Below are 27,450 nucleotides of genomic sequence, written 5' to 3'. Positions count from 1 at the left end.
TCACCATGCCCATCATCTGCTGATTTAAAGTGATCCTGCCCAGTGTTCTGTGTTGTGATGCAGAAATGGCAGTGGTCACGCACAAGTGCAAAAACAACAAAGAATGAAGCACCAGATTATCTCTTATCTGAGGTCTTTAATCCAGTTTGAGAAAGCCAACAGTATTGACTCAAAGGTAAACCTTCACGTCCCCAGTTCATTATTTTATTCCTCAAGTCACACAATGATCACAAAATAGTGATTTCTCCCTCACGTCATATTTTTTAACACTCCAGGCATACGTATATTTACTATTTATACAATATATTGTTATTAAATTCATTCATTCATGAATCCATCCACCTCCCTATTCACATGCACACATAAACACTGTACAGATTTATCAGTGGAGATATTCAAAGGCCGTTTGCCTTAATATTTGATATCTGTTAGTCATTAAAGAAACAGCTCGGTACTGTTTTCCCACTAAGTTGATGTTCTGACCACTGCTAACTGATTTGTTCTCAAAGTAAGAAGGTGGCGTGCAGATGCAATACAGAGAGGTGATAACCTCTAACGTGTTCAGAAGACCTTGGTCCTGTTCTTCAGCAAGAAAAGAAAGAAGCAGATTCAAAGAGAAGGGCGAACGATCCATTTAAACGAAGGGCCAAAAAACCATTCTTCCCTCTTCTTCTTGTTCCAGCTTCAACATGTCTCATGTCTACAGCCAAGCTGAAGGTAAAGAGAGTCCAGCAGTTTGGTTTGGTACATACAGGAATGACTATACAGATAATGAGATTTACAGCACGGTACATAGAGCCTGCATTCAGCATCGTGAACCTCCACAACCGCTGCCTCGTCTGTAGTACAGCCTACTGAACCTACGCTCCTCTGCCGCTCCTTTGGTCTCAGTCTGTGCAGTAGTTCAGGCCTTCTTGGCCCATTTAATATTAGTTTTAGGAACCCAGTGTTAGGACAGAAGGACGTCGCCTTTGCAGTAAAGTGGCACAAATACAGCTGCAGGAGAAAATGAGACTCTGAAAAGTGCAAAGAGTCCAAAGTTTTTGGTCGCTAGTAATCTACGTTTTGGTTCATGGTTTGAGATGAAGATAAGCTGCCCAGAGCGAGGATGGGCTAGGGTGGGCCGGGTCAACCTGAGCCCGGCACGCTGGGTTAGGAAGAGCTGGGAGAGAGAAGAAAAAAAAAAAAAAAAAAAGGAGGAGCTCATCCTGTGGCATCTACCTGCCAAAGATGTTCTCATACTCTAGCAGTATAAGCTCCACAATCTGGTTCTGATAGATCATGTGGACCGCCATGTTCCAGGTTTCTGTTTCAGGCCGCAGCAGCGTGGGGCCGAACACGATGGCTACGCTCTGGGTCGTCATACGGTTCTCCTCGCCATGGTCAATCACTCTGGAGGAACAATAGAAAGGTAGAAAGGAAGGGAGAGGTGTTTACCATGTAAAGGTTTTTTAAATGGTGAAAACCCTGACAGGAGTTAGAACTTAAAAGAACCCAAACAAGAGGAAAAGAGGGGGGAAAAAAATGGTGCGTTGCGCTTACTTCCTGAGGTGTTTGAAGAGAGCCTGCATGGTGTCGTGGTTGGGTTTGGGCAGCTGTCTGACCAGCTCTTTGATCGACTGAACTCGCTGCTTGTAGTCGGTTATTTCTGCAGAACAAAAGGCAAAATCTAAAAAAAACTATACCAGCTTAAGAGTACAACGACCAACTTTATCCTTACTTTAAAGTGAGACAACGATGGGAAAAGTGCACTTAAGTTCACTGGTGGTACTTTTTAAAGCAGAGGTTTGAACCCTGCCTGCCTTTACAGACAATCCTGCATTCAAGTTACTGGATAAAAAAGTCCAGGAGCTGAAGTCCAAAATTCCAAACTGGGATTTTTCCTAGTTTGGAAATTGCTGTCAAAGTTTCAGTGAACTTGTTAACAGGATTCCACTAACAATACACTAAAGTGACACTACAGTGACGCTTCATTCATTTATACATGTGCTGCATACATATAGTTTATACACGTACTGATGGCGCTGACAAAGTCATGGAAGTGCGTGTAGGTGAAGAGGGGCTCAGGCAGCTCTCTGAAGAACATCTTCAGAGCTCCCGTGGTCACGTGGATGTCCTCCCACTTCCCATCTGACAGATTCACCTTCTCGTCTGGACAAACACATGCAAAGACAATTTGAATCTTATTAGAATAAAAGAAACTGACAGACATTCAAGTCCAAGTATTTTGTATACGTTTGTATATTATTTTTATAGTTTTTCTATGACCAGTATGATCAGTAACCTTTAAATACCACATCCAAAATGATCACCCTTATGTAATCACAAATTCTTGCCAGGGAAACCTTTTAAAAAATTAAACGAATGAATACATTTCATATTGGTACTAATATTTGGATTTTTAGTACTTCATATTTCATACTGTTTGTTATAGTAAAATTATGTTCAAATATGTGTATAAAATCAGATTAAAAAAGGGGTTTCTAAGAGCTAGTTTTTTGTACATCTCTCAGTTGCTATAGTGAATCATTTTTATGCTGGAATTTGCATTATGCCCATCACAGTTACAAATACAATATTAAAGATTGAACTGTGTTCTTAAAGTGGAACAACTGTGCCCATTTCCAGCTGCTTTGTAGCTCCTTGGACCGTTCCTGATTAGCTTTAAATCATTACCTGTTAAAATAATCATTATCTTTGAAATGTCTACTCTATATTATCTGTATATTACCTCCCTTCAGCTTTCTCCAACAACAGATGAATGGGGCTTCTATACTTATAGTCAGAGGTGTGTGTGTGTGTGTGTGTGTGTGTGTGTGTGTGTGTGTGTGTGTGTGAAATGACCATATCCATATCTACTCTTAGTGACATCATGAGGAGTAGAAAAGAGAGAAAAAAAAAAAAAAAGTGAAAATGAGCTTTTAGAGCAATCTGCTGAAGCCTGAGCCCTATCTGTATGACCTGCTGACCTCATTATTCAAAATTTTTAATAAATACATTCATTATAAATAAATACATTGGAATATTTATGGTTTTTTTTAATGGGTTTATGAATACAAATTGCTCTCACCTAGTTTGTTGTAACACAAGGGGAAACAGAGAGTTTTATGACCAGTGCTGTGCCATAAATACCTGATGTATTATAATAATAATAAAAAATCTGCTGATTACTTTTAAAAATCATGTTAAAAGGACTTAAAAATAAATTACAGATATAAAAAAAAATTGTATCTTCTGATTATTATTTGACTTTAACTTTAAATTTTTTCCCCATTATTCATTTTATTATTCTTGCTGCAATCAACGGCAGAGGCAGACTCAGGGCACTTACCGTGATTGACAGCAAAGCGTAGTTTCTGTATAACAGCCAGGTTCCCGCTAACTCTGTACAGCCCATCTATCAACAGACCTGCAGGGATCAAAACCAGTTTATCAATATCTGTAAAGCAAACTTGAAGTCTGAGCAGCAGTAAAGCTGAATCGGCTAAAATGAGACCACAGTCGCACATTATTTGTGCTATCAACAGTCAGTAAACCTCACCTTTCTTTTATGACGGGCAGGCGAACGGAAACAACAATTTTCTCTTAACGCCAGCAAAGTTACTCACCGTTGTTCTCCACGTGGTCGACACACATTTTGACAAACTTGGGCACCGTGGTGTTCTCTCTTTGACACAGATTAGAAAGACTACAGCCAAACACCTGATCTGGAGATACACAACGTAAAGACCGCAGTCACAAAACTGTCCGAACACACTGGTTTGTTAAAAGTCTTAACAGTGAGACAAATGACAACACACCAAATCACAACTGCTACATCCAAACGTACAACTACAATTTAACATAAAAAGGAACAAAATAATTTTAACTAGTCTGTGTCCTCATCAGTGCACTTTTTGGAGGTTAAAATACCTAAAAGAAAAAACACACCATGAATTTATCACACTGATGCGTGCTCTCTCATTGCTCAGCTACATTTCTAAAGCCTTGCTGCTTGTAGTATCTTTTCACCATTATAGAGCAGAATTGAAACCAAGTGTCTGAAGGATTGTTGTTTCTTTCTGTGGCACCTTTAATGTATCCCTTGTCCTTGACGGTCTGAAGGGTTGGACGGCCGGTGAGGAGCTTCTTCAGTTTGTGCCTGGTCTTCTTGTGGTCAGAGGAGTCCATGCTGGTCGAGGACTTCATAGCTGTCAAGGAGACACGAGACAGGACAGCGTTATCCACCACTCGCCTCAGTACGCTGATCGCCATGATGTTTTGGATGACCGAAACTGATAAGTTATTGTTTTATAGAGCAAGCAGGGCAGATGTGGTTGCTGGGGCATCGCCTCCTTAACTTGTTTTTGTACTTTGTGCTTCTACTCATGGATTCCTTCCATTCTTTGTTAGAGGAATAATTTACACACATTATTAATTTAGTGCTATCATAAATCTTTCGCACGTGATGATTTATGATTACTTCCAATCCTTTTCAGTATCATTTTTATCTTTTGAATCCCACCCCGAACATAAAATCTAGTTTGTATGGTCTATACTTTTCTGTTTAACACCATCTAACGGCACACAGACCTCTGACTTTCTTGGAGTCTCTGTGTTCTTTCTCTTTGTCACGTTTCTCCACACCAGGCGACTCGGGCAAGTCCGCTTCTATGGGGTCGTCAGACTCACTGGCCTAACACACACACAGAGAAAGAAACACACAAGGAAATAAGATACGGCTGGTTGTAAAAGTCTCTACAGGCACTCTTTGGCCTCTGGAAAGAAAACAATAAACTCGCCTCACATGTAATGAGTAACAAAGTGAATCAGATGAGTCAACCTTAAAGTAAACAATATCTTCTAGGTTTAATTTTCATCCCACTCTGTTTTTATGTAGCTCTGTAGAGCTCATTTCTGTTAAAGTTGGTCGTTTTAGGCTTTCCATAAATATGAAATAGTGTTTCATTCAGAGCATGAAGCCTATTGTTGGTTAACTTCTTCGTTTTCCCTCAGTGGATAAAGCGAGCAGCTGCTGTATAGTTGGTGCTCAGGGCAGAAAGGTAACTGTGACACAGCACTCCTCTTTGTTTCTCTTATCAGCCACCCGCACAATGTCAAAGCCTGACATATCCCTTCATGCTGAACAACAAATCTTCACACTGCAGATGATTTAAAGTTGTCTTTATTGTGGGTGAAACAGATGGAAACTTTAGTGACAGGGTGAAGGTGTTGCTCCTCACATGGTTGCTGATGGTTTCCTGCAGCGCCTTGAACCATTCGTTGATGACGCTGTCGTTTTCGGACTGGATCAGCAGCTCGGTGCCCTGACGAGTCTTCAGCTGCAGTCAGGAGAGGCAACAAAACATTTCTCATAAATATTTTGAGTTCGTGAATGCCACACTGACTACTAACTAAATCAAAACACATCCACACCCACCAGAGTGATTTCTATAGGTGGTTATAAAAACTTTTTAGAGTAACTGCTTTTATTACCTCCGCCAACAAAGAGGTCATGCTTTGGTAGCACTTACATGTGTGTCTGTAAACACAAAAAGTTTTGAATGAATTCTGATAAAACACTGTAGTTGTTGAGGGGTCCTGTCAACAATCCATTAAAATCTGGCTTCCACCCACCAAGGTCTTCAAGGTCAACTTCATGATTTATTGGTCATAAACTGACAAAAACCCTTATAACTAGGAAACTATGATTGCTACCAATGTGGTGTGAATTGTCAACATATAAAAAGTACCATATAAATATTTAAAATATCATGTCACATTTGACCTCTGGCCTCTCCTTCAAGTGCATTAGATTGATCTGAGTTTTAAAAGCGATAATAATGCTATACAGAGCTATTTAAACTGTTTCTTACTGCCTCTGTTTGTATTGGCAACCTGTAGGCATAGAGGGAATGATATATGGGGATTCTAAAAATCACATTACTTTGGACCTCTGACCTCTTCTTCAAGGTCAAATAGGGTCAAATTTCCATAGAATGCCTTTTATCTTTAAAACTATTCTTAAAATTCTCCTGCCTTTGTTTTGGATTGGCAACATTCAGGAAATGATGCTGCATATGGGGATTCTAAATATCACACTACAGTTTGCAGCCATATATGTCACATTTGACCTCTGACCTCACTTTTACATTTCATATCTGCCTTTCTTTCAAGTTGACTCCAAAATGGGTTCTATCTTTAACCCTTTAACAGCGGGCGATCGCCACTGATGCACTCGTTACCTGCCCTTACTTGTAGTGAACAGCTGGTTAACGACGAACGTATCACCGCTGAGACGTCCGATCAAACGCACTTTGAATTATCGTAATTACGCAACCATTTGTCCTATCAGCAAAATTCAAATGGTTTCTGAAAGCTGAGAAATTGCGCTTCACACCAACATAGGGTTATTAGGGTAATTGTTGCTGGAAGTCCACGAACGGCGGCACTTTTGAAGTTCATGATCCCGCCGGCAGGCTGGTGGTAAATAAAGGGTTAAAGAAAGCATTGTCAAGAGAAAGAAAATTAGCTGTCTATTTATTTAGAAATATACTAAAGTATAATATTACATAATAAGCTCAAGTTATTCGTGTCGTCATTTACAAATCATTACCTATTATCCATTACTTAATTCTACATGTTTGTGTAATCAAAGTAAACATCTGTCATGCTAACTGATTTTTACTGAACTACAAAATTCTTAAAGTAAGTTTCAAAAGACAAAAGAAAACAAAGTGAATGAGTTCAGTGTGTTTTTGTGTGTACTAATGAGCTGTGTTAGTGGTCTCTAATGTAACTGTTTGGTCATTTTGCAACTTTTGAAACTTACTGGGGACAGCAGGTGAAAATCTGCCAGTATGCCCAAATCTTGCACATTTACATGGACATAAAAGCACGAATGTTAATCAACATGGACCGTCCCTTTGTCAGTGCAGTAAATACAAATATAAGTTTGGCAGGAAGTGCTGGATTTCGAGTCTACCGTGCCTTCACTTTGTGTTTCTACACAGTCTGTGGTGATTTTTTTTGTGTGTTCATCAAGTAGAAAAATGTGTTTATTAAGTCTGTTTAGATCTGGTGTGAAAGGTTTAACTGCTAATTTTCTCATGTTTACTGCAAAGATCCTGCAGCTCTGAATTCAAGCCTCCAAGTTTCCACAGGTGTATTTTTTGTGTTAATATGACTGAAGGCAAACACATTTTTTTGTCTGCATTTAATAAACAGTAAAACCTTACAAAGGCAATAAATGCAAAAGATCTTATTTAAGCTCTCCCTCACCTCTAAAACGTGCTTCTTGCTGGACTTGTCTTTGGAAGCCCATTCCACAGAGCCGCCCTTCAGATCCACCGTGAACTCTGGTTTGGATTGACCGCCTCCAAACTGGACAGGGACAGAAAAAGAATCACAGGAAAGCAGATTAACAAACAGAAGACCTGCTCACACAGGGTATGCCTTCTTATTGACCACTGAACCATGCAACAGCTTGTGCCAAAGAGGAGACACCCCCCTCCCAAATAAATAAACAAACAACAGGTAAAATAATAATGGTGCACATGTCAGTCAAGTTTCTGTCCAACTTTGCTTAGCTTGCAACAATGAGAGGCAGAAAAGGAAAGTAGGATTTCCACTAGCTTGAGTGCAAGCCAGACAGTTATGGGACAGTTGTATTACTTGTATTTTTAGCTTTTTCCCCACCAAGCTCTTAGGTGGTGTTGTTTTAGTTGGATACTACTGCTGAAAAACTCGGCAAACAAAGGCTTTAATATGCACTTCATTTCAAAGGTAGACGAGGAGTAACACATAAAACTCTCCGACTGCCATCGCTACAGAGTGCAAAGCTGCACACAAAAAATAAATAAATAAAAGAATGAATAAATTAAAAAAAAAAAAACTGTATGCATATCACCACCTAATCAGGACCAGAAACACAATTTGCTCTATGCATGTGCAAAAATGCACCCACTTCACTGTAATAGTTTTTTCTTGCCAGCATCACAGACCAGGTGCCTCCCAAAAGCAGCCAATCAGCTGAAGGAATGGACATTTCCAACAGAACAGTAAAGATAAAAAAAAAAAAAAGCAACTTCTTTACTGATTATTTCACATCAGGAGCTCATTAACAGAAGAGACTCTGGAGAAGATTTGCTTGCACAAGAACATCTAGAAACAGAGCATAATCCTACTCGTGTGTGTTGCACTGAAATCACTAATCATGGTGCCCTTACAGATCTCCATCCAAGTTACTCAGTTCTAATCTAGCGACTCTATGATTAAAATAAATCGACATCCTGCCCGTCAAATCGAATACTAAAAAAATATGATTAAGCATCAAGTGAAGCCACAGACTTACCAAATTAGCAAATAATGACAGTGATATTGTCCCTATTTTTTTTTTACCCATGCCCATGCAGAGAAATAGGAAGAGTAGGAAGCACGCATAAGGAAGGAGAAAGAACATACAGAGGAGGCTCGGGTGTGCCTTGAGCAGCCAAAGGAGACATCAGGTTGTTTCTTAGCTGACGGCCTCCAGTTACTCAACAGTGACAGGAGCAATTCAGGGAAGTGGCCACTCTGATAGTATGACTGAATGGAGGATGGAAGGAGGGAGGAATGAAGAAAAGGATAATGGGAGGATGAGGCCAAAGGTAGAGAAATGGAGGCATGGAAGGAAAAGGACACATAAAGAAGAGAGAATATTCAACTCCCCTTCAGTGACCTGACAAACAGCCTGAAAAATGTTGGGCAGATTTTGACGACATGACGTTTTTAAAATATGTCACAAGATGTGGGGGAACAGTACGAAATATATATTCTATGAAACCACAACTGTTATCAAGCAGAAGAGATGAACCTAGATGTTAGCATGAGGCATGGCCATTCAATTTAGACTGACCTTTTTCAGGCCTCCCTGAGTTAGTGAGACCTCACCAATTAATGAGGTTATTGCCAAAATGCTGTAGATTGTATGAAGCTATGGACTGTACTAAAAAAAAGTTGGAAACAAAATTGAACTGTATATAATGAAAAAGGTACTGCTGTGGACATGTGTAATCATGAGAGTCAGTGTTCGATACAGGCTGTTTCAGAGGAGTGAAAGAGAGTGGACTCAGGTGAAGAAGTCACTGAAGGAGGTCTTTTAATGCAAAAGAGCAGCAGAAATACCTCTCTTCAATGGCTTTTAATGGTCAAGAAACAGAGTGTGGCTCTGTCTTGATGAGAAACCACAGCTTTTATCAGGAGCAGCTTCCTATCACTCACCCAGCTGGTTCCACCTCCCTGCCCTTTGGCAAACAGGAGTGTTGAACCTTGGAGGACGGTCCAGGAAGAAGTCCAGTTCTTCCTGCAATGGATGTAAAAACACTTCAAGTACTTAAAGCAAGTACTGAGATTACAGCCAAGTGTAGCATGTAAATGCAATTTCACAGTATTACTTCAACACAAGAGAGAAAAAGACAGAAAAGAATTACAAGTACTGCACTTCCTCCTGAGACTCTTTAACGGTTTGAACTGGATAAACATACACTCGATCGTTTCTATTGTTAATGTATTAAGAGTATTTAACATTCTGCTTTTTTGCCAGGTAATTTTCAGTGTTAGTATTTAATAAGAACAAAATAAAGCAAAGGTGTATCACTTGTATTCTGTAGGACTTTGTTGATATTATCGATAATTGCTGCGCCTCTTTTTTGCTCTATTCTGACAGTGTAAAAGATGAACATAGATCACCCACAGGTTTATGAAGCATTTTCGCCTTCGCCATCTTGGTAGGTCTAACTGTGAAACACTGGCTAACAACTTGCTTATCACAAGTCATACAGTAAGTCAAAGAGTACAACCTGGATATGGCCTTTCTGCAACTGACCAATGACCAGAATGTACCAAATGAACTTCAGTATGACCTGAAATGTGTGCCTGAGCCCATAAACTCATCAGGAAGGTGTTTACTGAGGTGAAGTCTGAGGGTTGTTTTCTCATAGACTTCTAGTCTTTTTGTCACCCTTGTGACTAATAAAAAAAAAAAAAAAAAAAAAAGAGTGCAGGTTCAAGGCACTTCCACTTTGGCTTCACTTTTCAGACCCATAAATTAGCATGTCTATTTTTAATGCTGTCTATGGGCTGTATTTCAACTACTGTAAACAAAAGAATCTCCCAAATATGGGAAAACTAGAGTATTTTGTATCATACTGCATCATATTCACAGACAGAAAGAGAATTGATGAAAGGAAAATTAATAAAAGTAATGATAACATGAATCAGTCATTACAAAGAAATGCAACTGTGGTAAAAATAAAATAAATAAAATAAAACAAAAAAGCACATCTCCTTGGTCTACTACATTACTTCAGCAGCAGGCTGTGCATCATATATTTGACAGTAAAGGGGCGTTCTAGCAACACTGTGGTGTCCAGAGACCCTAGGATGGCAAACATTCAGTGACAATAGGTGAGTCCTTTTTTCAGCCTCACGGCGAGCAACTGAAATGAGTACCAGTGAGAGCAAAGGACACCGTTGATTGGCACATTACAAAGTTGGCAAACACATTAGAGGGTTGCCTAGGCAACTGGAGTGTGATCAACTCTCAGCTACAAAGTGACGTGCGACAAGTTAATTGTTTCCAGCGTGGATGTTCCTTAAGAAGGCAGATTAATTTCGTGATGCGATCTATTCTTAACACCACAATGATTCCTGGTGCAAAACCGAGTGAAAATTCAAATGAGATTAAAAATGTCTTTTTCAAGAGTGACCTGGCAAATGCAAAAATACAACTGTTGCATACAATAAAGAGTGCATCCACTATCCAGATAATATGCAGTAAAATATCAAGGTCAAAATAGGTTCAATTTTTAATGAATTTTAGAATGAGACATGAGGGACCAGCCCAATAAGAGATTTACATATTAAAGGAAGCCACAGGGAATGTCTGTGGACATGGAGCAATGGCTACTTAGTAGCCGCATCCTTTCCTCCTTCAGTTTTCCAACTTTGCAAAGGCGGAGCAGCCCCTCTGCTGTGCCGGTTTATGGCCCTCAGACTATAAGTTTGATAATAATGCTGACTCAGTACTACTCACTAGGGTTGGCTTTGCTCCATAGTTCAATTTTCTTATCATCCCCCTGTGGCACTGCTGCAATGGTGGCAGAGGAAGTTAACACGCAACTATTAGGGTCGCAATATCCACCCTCTATAATGCACAAAGTGCTTTTCACTTGCAGCTTTAAGAAAAGTGTACACATTGGCATACAGTACAGTGCTGCCTGATTTAGCTGTGTGCCAATGTGAACTAAAACAGTATTAAGTCCTAACATTTACTGACTAACCTCAGACCTTTAGTTCTACCACATCGTCCAGTTCATCTTTTCCCATGTAAAATATTTCACATCTCTCCTACGCTCTTCATTGCGCCATTCCCACACATAGCAGACCATTACTTTACTTTGACCACGGTTGATCCCTGGCATCATCATCCATCGGTATAACCCTACTACTCACCGTACTTTCTTGCCATTCTCAGTGATCTTTGTCACATTCAGAACTCCACACTTTTCAGATGGCTGTAGAGGGGGGAAAAAAATCATTAGTACACGTCTTTAAACAGGAATTCGTTTTGCAGACCATGATTCACACAAACTGTTGACTGACAACTGCAGCTGGATCACATAACAGAAAGAGAGAGATACCATTTAATCTTGGTTAACAGCATGTTATGCAGTATAAAACAAGAGACCTGTTGGCCTATAGAGCTCCGCTGTCAAATGTTTCACAGACAGTAATTTGGCTGTAGGTAAACCATCACTGAGCGGAGACTTTTTTTTTTAACAACTGTCAAAAATTAAAAATTTTTTTTTTTTAAAGTCCAAAATTGAAAATCTGTCTGGAGCATTCTGCACACCTTTAGCTCATGAATACTCATACTGTTTTTCAGAAGAATTGACCAACAAAATAAGGGAGGTGTAGAGAATTAAGTTAAAAATCAATCTACAGTATTTCTCTAAAATTTCAAAAATCCATAAAAAATTTAAAAAATGAAAAATGTGAAATTCATCTGCAGCATTTTGTAAAGTTTGCCCAATGAATCCTTGTAGCAAGTTTCAAAAATTCAGCCAATAAATAAAGGAGAAATAGTCACTGAAGTTAATCATGAATGTACAGCTTATCTTCAAAATTTCAAAAATTGATTTAAAAAAAATTTTAACATTTATTTGCACAGCTTTGCACATTGACTAAAAGTCGGCCTAAGAATAAGGGAGGAGTGGGGCCTAAAGGCAAACATCAATGTACAGCATTTCCAGAAATTTACAAAAAAAATCATAAAGAAAAAAAAAAAATCAAAAATCCATCTCCCCTATTTTGTAGAGCCTTACCTAAAGAGTATTTGTGGCAAGTTTCAGAATATTTCCGATACAAATAACTGCGGAGTAGCAAATTTAGCAACAAGTTGACAGACGATGGACGGCTCTGTATCTGATCAGCTCTGCTGACTGTTTATCATCAACAGCGGAGCTAAACACCATTCCCACCACCAACTATCCCACCACCAGAACAATAACAGCCTTCAGCTTGGAGGGAAAAAACAAACTGCTACTGTACCACTTTTCCCACTCTAGAAAGGCTTAAAAACTTAACAGAAAATCTCAAATGTGCACAAAAATGTAAATTAATCAGAATAAACTCAAGTTCCAGCTTCTTGTGCAGCATTCAGACAAATTGGGTGATGTTTTTGTGAATTAACTCAATCAGGAACATTATTTTTTACAAATAATAAACAACTTTTGTGTTACTAAACAAGGTCAAAAAAATGCTTTTATATTCCACAGTTCTGCCTATTAACAGATTTCCTACACAGGTTTCAAGTATTTCTTCAATTTTATTTTTGCTGTCTAAGTTTTCTTGTGAGCATCTTTTGTTTAACTGGGACAAAGTCCTTTCCGGACCTGTGTAGGAGCCCTGCCATAAAACGTATATCACCATCCAATGATCTGGGAGCACATTAAATCCCTGCAGGAGGTGAGTAAGGTGAGGTTAGTGGCGAGTACTAACAGAGGCAGGGGGCTTGGGAGACGAAGGGCAGGAGTCAGTGTCAGGAGAGGGGGGCTTGAGACCCAAAGGAGCATCCTGGTGAGGAGACAGGGATGAAAAAAGTAACAATGTCAAATGGGCTAACAAAAGAAGGTTAATGAGAAAACGATGCAAGGTTAAGGAGACACAGACAGCTGAAAGAGGGTGATGGTAATTAGCAGTGAGATTATAATGTGTGTTGAGTACCTGTGTGTTTTCCAGGAGGCACAAATGGATTATTAATTAAGATGTGGATGCAGGTACAGTGCTTCTCAGAGGTCTCATGCAACTATAGCCGAGTTCAGGGAATTCAATGTATTTTAAGATAATTCAGCCATCACTGCAACAGAAGTCTTAAAATCCTGAAATTTCTCCAGTTTATGATTTAATGTTTAACAGAAAACCTTTGATCAACTAAAAATCAACTGAGAGTGGAAAAAAGGAATTTAACAATCACTCCTTTTGTGCGATTCATGCAGACTGATTGTATATTAGTAATTGGAAACAAGCCACTGATTGATCAGTGAGACAGGCTACTGACTTGGTTTTTGTACGGATGTAGACGGGCGGAGCCTGATCGGAAACGTCTGGTTTTTAACAGCCGCTGCAAAAGCAAATCAGTCTACAACTGAAAATCTTGACTCAACAAATATCCCGGTCGATTTTTAAGTCCATACACAGGTGCAACAAGAAACCTTAAGGACAAGTAGCAAGTATACTTATATACAAACAGTGCAGTTTGTTGATTAGGGGCGTCAGACCTTATCGGTGGGATCCTGGACGTAGGCGCTGTGTCTCCACTTGGTCAGGACGATGGGATCCACGTTTTTCCTGTCTAGACTGCGGGTCTTTGAAGCATCTCCAGAGGGTTGGGGAGGGGAATGGTTGTACTTCAAGAAAGAAACAATAAATGGTACATATAAGATTATTATCTCAAAACTTTACACAAAGTTCGAACTTAATCACAAAGTGGAATTGTAACAAACACCAAATATTCCCAGTTATTCATAGTCATCAACAAATCGCTGACATGCAAAAACAAAGCTCTTAATCTCCAGATTATTAAAATATCGGTAATAAAACTATTTAAATGAAGGGGATTTAAATGTCTAATAATGTAGTGCTAAAATTGTAGTGTTCATTTTAAACTAAAGCTTACACATTTTGAAATCAGAGTATGTACAAATAAGCCAACAGCTCACTGCTCTAAAGAAAGAATAGAGTGCACTTGAAGGGAGAGTGAGCTAAAACAGCCTGTTTCAGATAGTGGATAATTAAGGGTCTGCACTAAAGCCCACCATAAAACAAACAGAGATTATTTTGAACTTTATTCTGAAGCATGCAAAGCAGAATCCAAGGATAAAATATGAACCTGAAAATGAGGTCGCCTTTAAACTGTTTTAGACAAAAAATATTGTTCACAACTCGATTAGTGACAGATTTAAGCTTCTATGGTGAAAGAGTTTTTCCACTATGATCTCATTTTACACCATTTTCAATTGTCTATCTGCCTCTCACACAAACACAAACAAACAAAAAAAGCTCAACAAAATATTTAATGAGTAGTGAGTAATGAGTTTTTTTCCCAGTTCAAAATGAGCTTTTAGGGGGTTGCTGTGTGAGATCGGTCCACGTACAGTTGTGCAATAATATATTAAATTATTAGGTGGAACAGGATTGTCACTGGAATATGAAGCTTTATTTTGGGGTTTAGTAATTCTGGTGCCATCCCGTGTGTTTTTGCTGCACGCACACTGTGCTCACCGGTCCGGTCGGTACGCTTGAGGACGGTTTTAGCATCTCACCTTTGGCAGCTCCCATTCTGACCTGGAGCCGTCTGCACTGTAGTAATAAGGTCTTCCCTGGTCATCAACGTGCTTTAACCACTGAGCAGACACACCGGAGAAAAGTTATTGAGTGCTTTAAATCCTGACGATTTGTTGTATTTGCACAATACTTTCCAGCCTTCTGTTATGTTGTCTTGATTGAGAGATTACGAATTTATTTCCTGACTAGATTCAACAGAATTGGGTTTCATTTTATTTACACATAAAAGCAGTTAAAACAAATTATGAGACTAAGAGAATAACAGATACGAGTGTGTATGGTTTGGTATGATCACAGTTTCCTTGTTAACGGGAAACATTTGTGCCATGCACTCCAAGAACAAATTTCCCATGATTCACATTGAAATCTGCTCCCAAATGCAGTCCCAGAAACCCCCTGAAGTAAAGACAGATTGAACCAGTGCTGCTGGTACCTTCTCATTAGTATAGTCGCTGACGTAAAGTGTGTGGCCGTACTCATCCATCTCCTCCGACCAACCACGTGGCGGCGAGCCATACTGACTGTCTGACTGGCTAGAGTAGGTACTGAAGCAGGTGTCCTCCGATGACAGAGGCTGCAGTCGACCAATAGAAAGCGAGAGGAAGGGAAGGAAAGACGGCGAGAGCGAAAGAGGGGTGGTCTACCATTAGAGTTAAAAGAGGGAAAAAAAAAAAGAGAAAAAAAGGGAGAGAAAGGAGAGGGCAATTTTCACCACAGAGTTTCAGAGAAGAAAAGACAGTCATGCACCCAGAACCAATAAATCATCACAAAATACCCAACACCAGTTTAATTCAGTACAGAGACCCAGAAAACCCACTAGAGGGCTAAAAATGTTCATACTTGATTTTGGACAGTGATGAAGGCAACTCTTGCACTGTGGCACAAAACAGATGAGGTGACAGTGCGTGCTTATGGCCTGTAGGTGGCAGTGTGGTGCAGCCATTTAATGAAATGGAGGCTGAGTCAAAATCAGAGATGACTCAGGCTTATGTGGTTTGTCACTAAGAGTGTGTGTGTGTGTGTGTGTGTGTGTGTGTGTGTGTGTGTGTGTGTGTATCATAATAGTTATTCAGTGTTGATCAGCTGTAGTCATCTCATTAGAACTGAAATAAACTGCATGTGGTTTTTATTCATAGTTTTTCGGGGACAAATCATTCTGTTGTTGCGTCACAAAGGAAACAAGAACTTTCATTATCTCTGAGCTGTATTCTGTTTGATAATCCAAATCTCACAAAACAATCTGGCGGGGCTGAAAGAGCAATTTTGCAGTTGCCTCCGTCCGTCTGCACATATAACATTCTGAGTGAGAAGACGGTCACAATATGTGATGAAGTACTGCCATGGCGTGTTTGTTTTGAGTTTAATATTTGTCTCTGACTCACGCTTTGACACTTGAGTATATACGAACAACTTCTGTGTGGGAACGACTTCTTGTAATTCTATGCTTGTGAGAACCAGGTTGAGTTTCTCAACATTTTTTGCAGCATCATGTGGTTTCTGGCTAACCCTGACCTGCTCAACAGTTTAGCTTAACACTTTCAGCTTATGTTGCAAAAATTAATGCAATAACAATTGGGATTTAATATAGATTAAAGGGTTTAGGCAAACGTAAACTGTCAGAAGAGTTTTTGTAGAATGCAATGCTCGTTATAAATCTCCAAGGTTGTCGGAGGCGAGAGAGTTTTGTCACATGAATTAATGGGCAGTTACACCTGCTTTCTGCAGTGATTCATCAGGTGTTTACATGTGTGAAAGGACCAAGGACCGAGCCCTGTGCAAACTTAACTTTGCATTTCTCAGATTCCTACATCCTGCATTTATATCTGGACTGCAGACTGCACCAGCCTTCAACACACACACACACACTGCTGTTTTTCAACACACAAGTGGATGAAATTAATATAATGATTTCAATTTTGTAGTGTTTGTAACAGCTACCTAAAGCATTATGACCCTACAAACGATGTGATGGGCAGTTTCATGTCACATTTTAAGTGCATCTGCTCTTGCTGGATGTCAAATAATCTCAACTTGCTCCAAGAGAGCCAAAAACTTTGCATTTCCCGTATTATTGTTTAATGAAATATATATAGCTAACAAAGTCTCAATAAGTAATTAAAATCTGTTATCAGTCACTTGACAAATGAACCCTTTAAAATAACGCAGATAAATATACTTTATCTATTTAAAGCACACAAGTTATTGACCGTTAGTTTGACAGTGTCTCCATGTCCAGCACAAACTGCATTGATTTATTTCTTACCAGCTACTTTTCATTCTGACTTGATGACTTGACTGTGACTCAGCTTACAGTCACTCCATGTTATCATGCGTCAGATTCTTGTTTTGCACAGAGAGCTGATCCTCAGATTGCTGTGCAAACACTGTGGAAATGCAGTGACACTGATGTGCGCTGAGGTGTTTGCTCTGTGATTGGACCCATAATGTGAGATGTGCACCATAAAATGTTTGCTTTGACATTGTAAATAAAAATGATCTAATGCTTTCCATTTTTTCATGAAGATTAATTCACCGCCCAATATATCAGCTTGTTACCACTCAAAATACTGGGGCAGGGCATCTCAATACTAGGACACACACCCCAGTAAAAGGCATCCAAAAGCGTCAGCAATGCTCGCGTTACTTGTTCATTTAGAATTAATGTGTTCACTGAAAAGCAAAAAAGATGGGTATAAAATGTAATGAACCTTGATTACAGTACATGGTCTATACCTCTGAGCTTTCTCCAGTGCTGTGGCTCTCTCCTTGGAAGTTCCTGGTGCTAGTGTCCCTGGTTCGAGGTGGCTTCCAGGTCCTTTCGTGGGTGGAGCGGTTGTAGTAGAAGTGCCTGCCGTTCTGGTCCTTGTAAGTCTCCCAGTCTCCAATCACGTGGAGGGGGGAGCCGGAGGGCAGAGGTGGCTGGTTAGACTGGGAGATCTTCAGTTCCTGGAGGTTGCTGTAGACGGGTGACTCAGGGCGGCCCTGGCCGGAGGAAGACAGTGTCTGAGGAAGGGGGAAAAAAGAAAGTTGGAACTGTGAGTCATCTGTGACCAGATTTAAATCTGTTATATAAAAGTTCCTGGAAAGCAGGCAAAGGGGTATGATGTAAAATATTCACAGCTTTCAGACTGTACATCACCAGCTGCACACGCAAGCTGGTGGACATTTTCATTTAAAGCATTTTAGAACAGAGCGTACGTCAAATACCTCACCCCCACATGCCACGAACGGCATGTTCCAACTGAGCTGCACATGGAGTCAATCATTTAATCTTCACTGTGTGTTTGAGGTTTACTCAACTTTCTCAGCTGCACACTGGAACTGACTAAAAAGTCATGAGAGAATTTGAAAGCTCTATATCAAGGCTTTGTGGGCCACAGAGGAGCAGATTATTGAATGAACTCAGAGAAGGACAGGGGGAGGAAGTTGCTGCTGTTATATAACAGAGTGGCAGCGACTCACGTCAGGCAGAAAAAAGGAAGTTAAACTGACTCAATACACGTCCTAAACATTGGGATGACAGTTTGTCCAGCCTAATCTGTGCAGCGCTGAACATAGAAAAGAACTGCAAAAATCTTCCCAGAGAAGTAAGCAGGCATAAACATGCTAAAATGTAACACTTTTTAACAACTTTAAATTAAGTTTATAACTTAAGGTAAGTGACAGTATTCAGCTGAGTTTAGGAACAATGTCCAAATGTGTTGAGAAGAAAAAAAAAATTGTTAAAAAAAAGTTATGCTACTGTCGCAGCGACCTGTGGACCAGGGCACGGGAGATTTGTGTACTTTCAAAATGTTTTTAAGACATTTAATCAATAAGATAGCTAATGTTTCTATCTATCTAACATTAACAGTTTTAGGACATTATCACGCCTGCAGTTTGTTTACTCTGGTCCAAACTGGTTGATGAGTTTGTAAACTTGCAGGTTTTTCCTGAGGTTTGGTCTTTCTTCACGCAGAAAAACTTAAACAGAAAAAACATTCAGTCCGCTTACTGGCCAGGTATGTCTGAGGCGGGCGCAACGAAAGTAAATACAAGAAGAAGGTGCTGTGTTCTGGACTAGTGGATTACATATTTATTATTTTTACAGTCCGTGTGCTCCGCTGCACTCAGAATGCAAAGTGTACCGATCTACGAGAAGGTGTTCAGCTCAAACTTTCAGCATACACCTGGTAGTTGGGACGGATGGAGGTCGGCTCACGTCCTCACCACAATCACACACTCTGGAGCTCATTTGGAACTGGATCGTGATCCTCCAAAGGTTCTCAGTGTGATTGTTTTGGTCTGAACCTGAGTGTAATTACCATGTTCACATCTGCACAACCAAAGGGGAAAATTAACCCTGAGTTTGATTTAAAAGGACAAAGCAGAGCAGGTGTAAAAGCACCATTAGACATATTCAATTCAATTCAGTTTTATTTATGTAGTGCCAAATCACAACAAAAGTAAAAAAAAACAAAACATAAAAACAGCCAGATTTAAAGACAGCTCTGCTGAAATCCATCCACTTATGTCACTAACTGCATTAGGGAACCCATTCATGGCTGTATGTGAACAAAGTTAACTTTTTGGTGCTTTCCAGACAGTTGCAAAGATCGCAGCCGTGTCAACCCAAAACCCCACTATTATATTATATATATCATTATATATTAAGACAAGAAAAAGCAAAATATTGCCCATTTTGAAAACCTCGCCGTGTAGGATTGTGCTGATGGACAGTGATCTGGGATATATGATATCGGCATCACTGCATATACAGACACATGCCAGCCACATACGTACAGACGTGTCAGATGCTAGTTCCTCTCTTCTCCTCAGCTTGCTGTTCCCCTGTGCTTGTGTATTTACTAGTTCAAGACTCCACTGTGTGTGTCAGGTGGAGCAAGGTTAAGGTCACTGCCTCTGCTATAAAAAAATAAAAAAATACAATTTTACCCCTCCCCAAATTTTTAGTGCTGCATCTTGAACCAGTCAACAGCACAAACATCAGTCATATCGGAAACTTTCACTTTCAGCCCTCACAATCCTGAAACAGTAGAGATGACACTGAGCAGATGGAGGTGATCCTGACTGGTTCAGTTCCAACTTCTCATTAAACCACTAACATCCCTATTTCAGAGAGAAAACTACATTAACTAAACCAATCCCACCTCAGGGTTTTCCCCAAAAAAACTGCACCCTGCAGAGAGGTGAGCCATTCTATGCATATAAAACAAACTGAATAAATTAATAGAACTACGGGTCTTAAAAGGCCTCACTGTTGAGCTGTTCAGCTGATATCCGTCCACTCATGGTCAGTAATTATGGTTCATGTATGTAAATGTGGTTCCCGTGCTGGTATAGCCTGAATGTTTTCTCTACATGCTGGAAATGAGCATGTGTGTGTGTGTGTGTGCGTGTCCATCTCTAAAGTGGCCAAAAGGAGAAGATCATGAAACCCTAATGTGACGTTTGACATTTTTACTTGAAAACTAACCAGACAGCTTCTAATAAAAATAACTTCTTTTTTTTAACTTGCCTTCTCCCCATGCACATTTTACTAAGAAGAAGAAGTGTCTCCAGACAGTGAAATGATACTGGCTGACCTATCCAAGATCACAAGCAAAATATGAGTTACGTTTCACATCCTGTTTTAATTTGAACATGCAGCAACTCGGGTCAACTTTCTAATCCAATTACAGAAATGTTCCCGTATAACAACATGGAAAACATAACCATCCATGACACAAAGATTTTTAAGGGAGCTTCTGTAACTGTCACTTTAACCAGTGGCAAATATGCATAAAACAGTAACCTACTAAAAACTGAAAAGATGATGATATTCAAGAGCCCAGTGAACAAGAGAGCTCCTGTTCAGTCAAAGCAGAACACCTCCACTGCTCTAGTACAGCTCTGCTGTAATGACAGAGCATCCTTTAAAACCCTGATGAACCACTGATCCAGTCAATGGGCTTCTTGTCGTGATTATTTCATGCTGGCATTACAAAGAAGGAGTGTGGCTGCAGAGCGACAGGGCAGAGAGAGACATGAATAATGCCAGTGCCCTGAGGCCTGCGAACGCTGGCTCTGTGATGTTTTTATTGCACTGGAATCAATGGGGATGAAATATGCAGGACCCAAGCAAACTGCTGGAGGTACCCTGGAGAACTCGATATTCAGTGGAAGTCTCAGATGAGTTCTGTTCAATACAGTATCACAGCACCAAAATATGCATGCTGTATATGTGTCCTATTACATAATTTAAGCATTTTCTTCTCCCTGTTTGTGAAAAGACTTGAGATAACATTTCAAAGAAGCCCAAACTTTCTTTAAAAGTTTCTGACCACTGGGCCGTCAAGCAAAGCTCTAGATTTTCAAAGTTACAGCCAACTTTTAGCAGAAACCCTCTGCAATGCTGTTGAGCAAATTCACACCAATTAATTAAAAATACATGACAAATTACCTCGAGTCGTGGGCAACTAGTAAACACATCATCATCTTCACGCACTGAGAATGCTCGCGAAAAACGTTTCATCAAACGGATCACTGCCATTGCCCCTGTTTAGTATTTTGATTGAAGCTGTCGGTCAGATTTAGTGCATGCAGCGTGCAACACTGGTGACTGTTCTGTGGTCTTCCTGCCTAATGCTGCATAAACATGTGATGCACGGATCTGTCAAAGGGGAAGTCCTGGCAGTCAACCTACCGTTAAAATGCCACAGAGGTGGTCGCCCACTTCACGGCTGGCCACAAAACCACATTTTCCTCTTTTACAGGTTACTTGGAAATTTAAGCTTAAGTGGAAAAAAAATAAAACAGCTCCAGAAACTCTAAAAAGAGGGTTTTTTTCCTCTTTCTCTCTCTATTAGGAGTACAGCTTTAAGTCTTAAGTGATCCACATATGTAATATAAGTAAAGAAAACTAAACAGATTGTTGTTTTACATGATGAAAAAAAAAAAGGCACATAAAATCATGAGATAAAAACATGTCTAAAAACGAAATCATAAAACAAAGAGGCATCTAACTACATAAAACCATCTACACATAAAGGAAACAACATGAATGCACAAAGAAACAACACAAAATATATAAAAAAGTCTCTAACAAGTACTAAGGTGATAAAAAAAAAATCTATGGGCATGTATTTCACATTGCTCTATTCATTTGCTAACACTGGAGTTCAGTGGTTTAATCGAGGCTGGATCAAACAATAGCTTCAGGCACTAAGGAAGCCCTGAACCTTCTTCCTGATCGTGGAGTTTAGTATTCAAAGGAGAGGGGATGTTGAGATGATGCTGATTTTTGTTTTCCGTTTATACGGGCTCATATTCTTTTATTGCAGTTTACTGCACATGTGCAACACGTTTCCATTTCAAACCTGTGCAGGACAAGTCGGCACTTTATCTGTATTAATGTCAGACCAAATGGTTGGATTTTTAAGGGATGAGAAGTTACACATGAAACAGAAAAGACAATTTTAGGCACATATTTTGTAAATACACAAGGATGCAGTTCAGGATGAAAATCCTTTTCGTGTCTGAACCAATCTGAGCAGCTCAGAATTATAGAAAAAAGAGAACATTATAATTATCACTAAAGCTGTAGATGCTCTTTCAAATGAAGACCGCCCATCTTATGCAACTCAAGTCTCTACTGCCAAGTTGGCTCATTAAAAAAAATACACAGAGTCTCTCTTAACTGCGTTACAGCAGCAGTATATCCACAAGCAGCTGGTGCTGGACATCTGGTGTTAACAGACTGACCAGCTAATCAATACGGAGCTCTGAAGCCACTGAACATTAAGAGGTTGACCTCTCGGTGTGAAGAAGCTGCTCTCTTTGACAGTACACTGTGCTTTAAGTACAGGTTACAAAGCAGTGAGGTGTCACCAACTGTATATTTTCTGCAGTGAATTACCTCATCTAAAATAAAGAGCACTACTGCTAACGTCTTAAAAACATGTGAAATCTTTATGAAGTATAAAATTAGAAGTCTGTGCATTTATGAGTAAGCCTAGAGTTTAAAGTGTCATTTATAATACTGACAATAAGAGGAGAGCCTGAATAATGCATCTGATGCGGCTGAGTGGGTGAACAACTGATTAAGTTTGCTTGCAGCATTAAATCTGAACCATTGAGGGTCAATGTCAGGAACACAGAAAACCTCCTGAGTTTACAAGCTGGTAAAAGAGGAAACAAATGTCGGCCTTGAAGTTACTGCAGGCGGGCTGTAAGTGTAACCTAGACAGGGTGGTTTTACAACAGATTATAAAAATTTTTAACGTTAAAATTTGGAATTCTCTCTGAAATGAAAATGGGAATCAAAACAAATCAAGTAAGCAAATTAAATCATAAAGAAGAACGTACTCAGTTTAGTGTGTGTCTAATTGTAGAGTATCTCACATAAAGATGTTTCAAGTGTTTCCTTGAAAATTGAGGATATCATAAATATACAAATACTTCCGAATATGATGGTGGACATTTTCACACACAGCATGAACAGAGATGTGTCTGTGTAGATTCTCAGTCATCCAGGTCATAGTCCAGTCGCCTTTTTCAAGCTCCAGAGACATGAACAGAGATGATTAAAAAACCAAACTGCGGGAGCAAAAATGGTTATGCAGAGCTGATGATTACACAGGTTGACCAACTATGGCACTGACCGGAAAGCCAACAATCACACTAGATGTTACGTACAACCACAGCACCCAGTGTACAGACCACAGCCTGAGCCTGAGGGTTCACTACACAGCAGCAGCAGCAAATTAACAGTTCTGATTGCAGCTCAGCATCTTAATTTCCTATTTCAGGCCAGCGCAGTGCTTAATGGGTGGAGAAAGGGAGAGGACACTGAGTGATGCTGCCAGTTCTAAATTTACAGTCTTATCAGCACAGCCTGCAGTCTGAATAATAACCAGAGTTATTCAGCTCAGAGATAAACTGCATCAGAACCAGGGAAAAAAACAGAGAGACACAACTCTGCTTCAGGCAGTGAACACATCTGAGCAAACACTGGAGAGAAATGGTTGCAGAAGCTTTGGCATCACAGTTTATATTTAGACTCATCTGGTGAGAGATTCAGAGCAGAGTGTTCATTTTATGCAAAGTTGTCCTGGTTCTCATAAAGATGGGGTCAACTGTAAAACTGCTCAGCTGCTTTTCAAAAACAAATGCCTGGTGAAGTCAGCTGAGTCCTTTCAGTGTTTGTTTCAGTTGTGTTTTCAGTGATTCTTTCAGTTATGTTTGCTCATACGTTTTGCTTGTTTGGCTCTAGACTGCTTGTTTTCTCTGACCAGTGGTTAAGATACAAAAAGATACTGAAATGATGACAATAAGACAGAAAAAAAAATCATGTTTCTTTACATTGGAGACACAGTATGTGGTTTACTGCTCAGTCAGCAGGCTGTTTATAGATGAATCATTTTAGCACAATTCTGAAAACGGATCAATGTGCAATATTGTGAACATGACTACAAACTGATTACACTGCATCATTATATACTAGCTCCAAAATTTTGACAGTGAACTTAGCATCACTGCATGCACATACAAACAAACCAGGAATATTGTAACTTAAAAAAATATATATATTGCAAAATTAAAATGCATGATTAATGCAGTTGGTTGGACAGCTGAACAGATACAACTGCTCTACTAGTTATAATGATAAAAAAATAATAATACAATACATTAATATGCACCATTCAATCACAGGTCAAGGCGGCAGTGTCCTTTAGGTGGCAGCCTGGCAACAAAGTTTGCTCAAGTCTTAAAGGGCCACAGCGGTGCTGCAGGAGGAAGAGAAGGCAGAGGTGTGCGCCTCACCTTTTCTGTCTGACAGATAAACCTGCTCTCCTGCATACCTGCAGGGATGTGGGCCATGCAAACACAAACACACAGGTCATTTGATGTGAAGCTGTAAGTGTGCGCGCTTGACTAATATGTACACGTGCAGGTATGCACATGCACAAACATGCCCACAAAAAAAAAGCAAACAAAAAACAAACAAACGCAGAGAGGACGCCTCTTTCTCTCTTCTACTTCCTTATCCATTTAGTTTTTTTTAGTTTCACTGGAGTAAAGTTATCACTGCAGTGCTTTACATGTTCACAGACTGCAGTTACAGTATATTGCATAACATAGCAGGAAGTGCTAAACATTTATTTTACACACTTATGTAGCTGACAGAAGCAGAAAAACAGCATTTTTTCCAGGTTGCATCTTAGAATGTGCAAAAAAATACACTTAATTCTCCGTTTAGCCAGACAACATTGCCATAAAGTATTAAATTGTATCTTAAGGCTGTATGTACATACCAGATAATAATAACAGCAGCTTAAAAATGGACAACAAGAAACACCACAGCAAGAAATCTGAAGAGATGTAAAGTGAGAGAAATGCAGTTCCAAAAACAGCCCTCATGCTTTGTTTGTATTTCAGCTTAAGGCGCACTTTGTAGTTACTGGTATACTGGTCCAACATTAACTGCTACATGAGACAGGTGAAACCAGCTAGGAAGCACGACAGCACCTGATCAAATCAGGAAGAATGGAGGCTGTGTTAGAGGTGAGCTGATTGCATCACAGACACTGCAACGCATTACAAACTTTACAGCATGAGAGGTGAGCTAAACTTTTCAATTTTCCTTCTGTGGGAAGGAGTGAGTGCATAACACAGAGGGAGGAGAGAAACTTGCAGTGAGAAATAAACTTTAATGTGTCCAAAAAAGTTAAAATGAGACTCAGAGAAACCCCAAGATTGTAGAACATATGCTCATTACAGCTTGTTGCCTATTTCAGTCTGGGCTGAGGTAATCTTACCAAATCAGACTCAACTGAATAATAAAGAAGAACAGCAAACCACAGACAAACACTTTGAGACCTTGAAACACGGGCACCACCCAAGGTAGTTGTGCAGCCCCAAAGAAATTACATTCAACAGGAGAAAAGAGCACACAATGGAGGGACAGCAAAGAGAACAGCCCCAGGAGGGTTCAAGACCTGAGTGAATTCAGATGGGCCTTCACGATGTGCCTGTGGTATAACAATGTGGTGTAACTTTTAACAATGTTGTTTTTATTGTAGATTATTTGTTTTATTCTTTATGCTGCTCCTGTAACCCAGTAATTTCCCTTGCAGGATCTATGAAATAGATCTCTCTCTTTCTCTCCCCATCTATCCTCTGAAACTGAAAAAGGCTACCTGTACTTTACCCAGCATGCCACAGGATGCTCATTAAAACAAACACACACACACACACACACACACACACACACACACACACACACACACACACACACACACACACAGTATTCAAACTGCTCAATCTTAGGTGTCCCTCTCATATACACATTTCTAATCCTGTCCCTCCTGGCCTCTCCCAATGAATATCTTAGCATCAAGTCTGCCACCTCCAGCTCAGCCTCCTGTCTTCTTGTCAGTGCCACCCTCTCCAAACTATTCATCATAGCAGGTCTCACTAGCTGTTAGATTAATAATGTAGGCTTTAAAAGATGTGAAAAATGCTCACCACAGGTTCTTTTATCCTGAGGTAACGTCTTTAAATTACTCATTTCAATTAACCAACCATGTAAGGGATTTCATTTAACATGATAATAAGACGAGGAAAAACATAATCCCTACATTTGCATAACTGAAACCAGTGAACCTGTGTAGTTTTCAGTGGTATGATTCATTACTAAAAGGATATCAACATTATGAATCCATTGCTCCCTTCAGTTTAGTACTAAGATTAGTGTTAACTTGTGAACTTGATAGTAAATACCTTTAGGACATCTGAGCTGTCTGGATATTTCTCTGGATAAAATCAAGTCTAGCCTTTCAGTAACAGTGTGGCCTAAACAGGTAATAAACTGAATTTGGAAATCTTTCTCAGAGATCATTTTTACATGATCTCAGCTGAGTATAACATCTCTGTGAGAGTCTGCGAGAGAAGTCAGTCCACACAAGAGTCTTGTTCTCAAATTTTTTTTAATACACGAGCTGCAAATAGGTCAAATGCAGGACGTAAAAAGTGTAGGGAAATAAGTGGAAAAATGGGCTTGTATAATTAACCAAAAATATGCCAATCATTCATTCCTCATCACTAACTAAGCAGTCAAATGGACAAGGTTAAACATTGTCCAAATACTGATGCCAATCTTTTCCAAAGCAAACATTGGATATTTTCTACAAGCTGAGAAACTACGCCTGAACTTTTTTTTTTTTTTTTAAATGCAGGAAAGTTTGGTTTTCATTTAAAGTTCTCAGACACATTAATGAGATTCATAAACTGAGACAGAAGTGAGCAAAAAGAGGCTTGGTGTTACTCAGGGTCATCGTTTCACTCTCTGGGCTCGCAGCTGTGGCCACAGAGACACGTGTTCATTTAGTGAAGTCTAAAAATACATGCGTGATATTTGTAGAGGCAACTTAGCATAAAGGAGATTGATATTGTTGTTTTTAGATTTTACAGAGGCCGATTAATCCTCTAATTCCATATACCTGACTGGTCACAGCTGATGATGCTAATAATCCAGCACAGCGGTTGGCTGGGGGGTGGAGGGGTCCATTAAGGACAGCTGGTGTGTATAAATATTATAAAGAA

The 27,450-nt window shown here is 39.6% G+C and overlaps 1 protein-coding gene across 4 annotated transcripts in view; it reads right to left on the bottom strand.

Annotated features, from left to right (window-relative positions):
• Positions 1-116: 116 nt before the first annotated feature.
• Positions 117-27,450, bottom strand: part of LOC115795499 (rho GTPase-activating protein 12-like) — a 63,092-nt gene continuing 35,758 nt past the window's right edge. The window contains exons 3-20 of one of the 4 annotated variants that reach the window (XM_030751448.1): positions 17,599-17,868; positions 15,299-15,505; positions 14,844-14,924; positions 13,800-13,928; positions 13,580-13,642; positions 13,021-13,095; positions 11,473-11,534; positions 9,241-9,322; positions 8,443-8,565; positions 7,261-7,362; positions 5,223-5,321; positions 4,573-4,675; positions 4,071-4,190; positions 3,609-3,707; positions 3,332-3,409; positions 2,017-2,151; positions 1,543-1,648; positions 117-1,392 (exon numbers count right to left, since the gene is read on the bottom strand). In XM_030751448.1, coding sequence (XP_030607308.1) covers positions 1,218-1,392; positions 1,543-1,648; positions 2,017-2,151; positions 3,332-3,409; positions 3,609-3,707; positions 4,071-4,190; positions 4,573-4,675; positions 5,223-5,321; positions 7,261-7,362; positions 8,443-8,565; positions 9,241-9,322; positions 11,473-11,534; positions 13,021-13,095; positions 13,580-13,642; positions 13,800-13,928; positions 14,844-14,924; positions 15,299-15,505; positions 17,599-17,868 — 2,109 coding nt within the window. In that variant the 3' untranslated portion in view covers positions 117-1,217. The remainder of the gene's footprint in view (positions 1,393-1,542; positions 1,649-2,016; positions 2,152-3,331; positions 3,410-3,608; positions 3,708-4,070; positions 4,191-4,572; positions 4,676-5,222; positions 5,322-7,260; positions 7,363-8,442; positions 8,566-9,240; positions 9,323-11,472; positions 11,535-13,020; positions 13,096-13,579; positions 13,643-13,799; positions 13,929-14,843; positions 14,925-15,298; positions 15,506-17,598; positions 17,869-27,450) is intronic. The other 3 variants (XM_030751449.1, XM_030751450.1, XM_030751452.1) reach the window with 3 other exon arrangements.

This window comes from Archocentrus centrarchus, chromosome 17 (assembly GCF_007364275.1).
Source record: "Archocentrus centrarchus isolate MPI-CPG fArcCen1 chromosome 17, fArcCen1, whole genome shotgun sequence".
In the NCBI taxonomy this organism is placed as follows: domain Eukaryota; kingdom Metazoa; phylum Chordata; class Actinopteri; order Cichliformes; family Cichlidae; genus Archocentrus; species Archocentrus centrarchus.
Note: the sequence above shows the minus strand (reverse complement) of the source record. Positions and strands in the feature narration are given on the sequence as shown.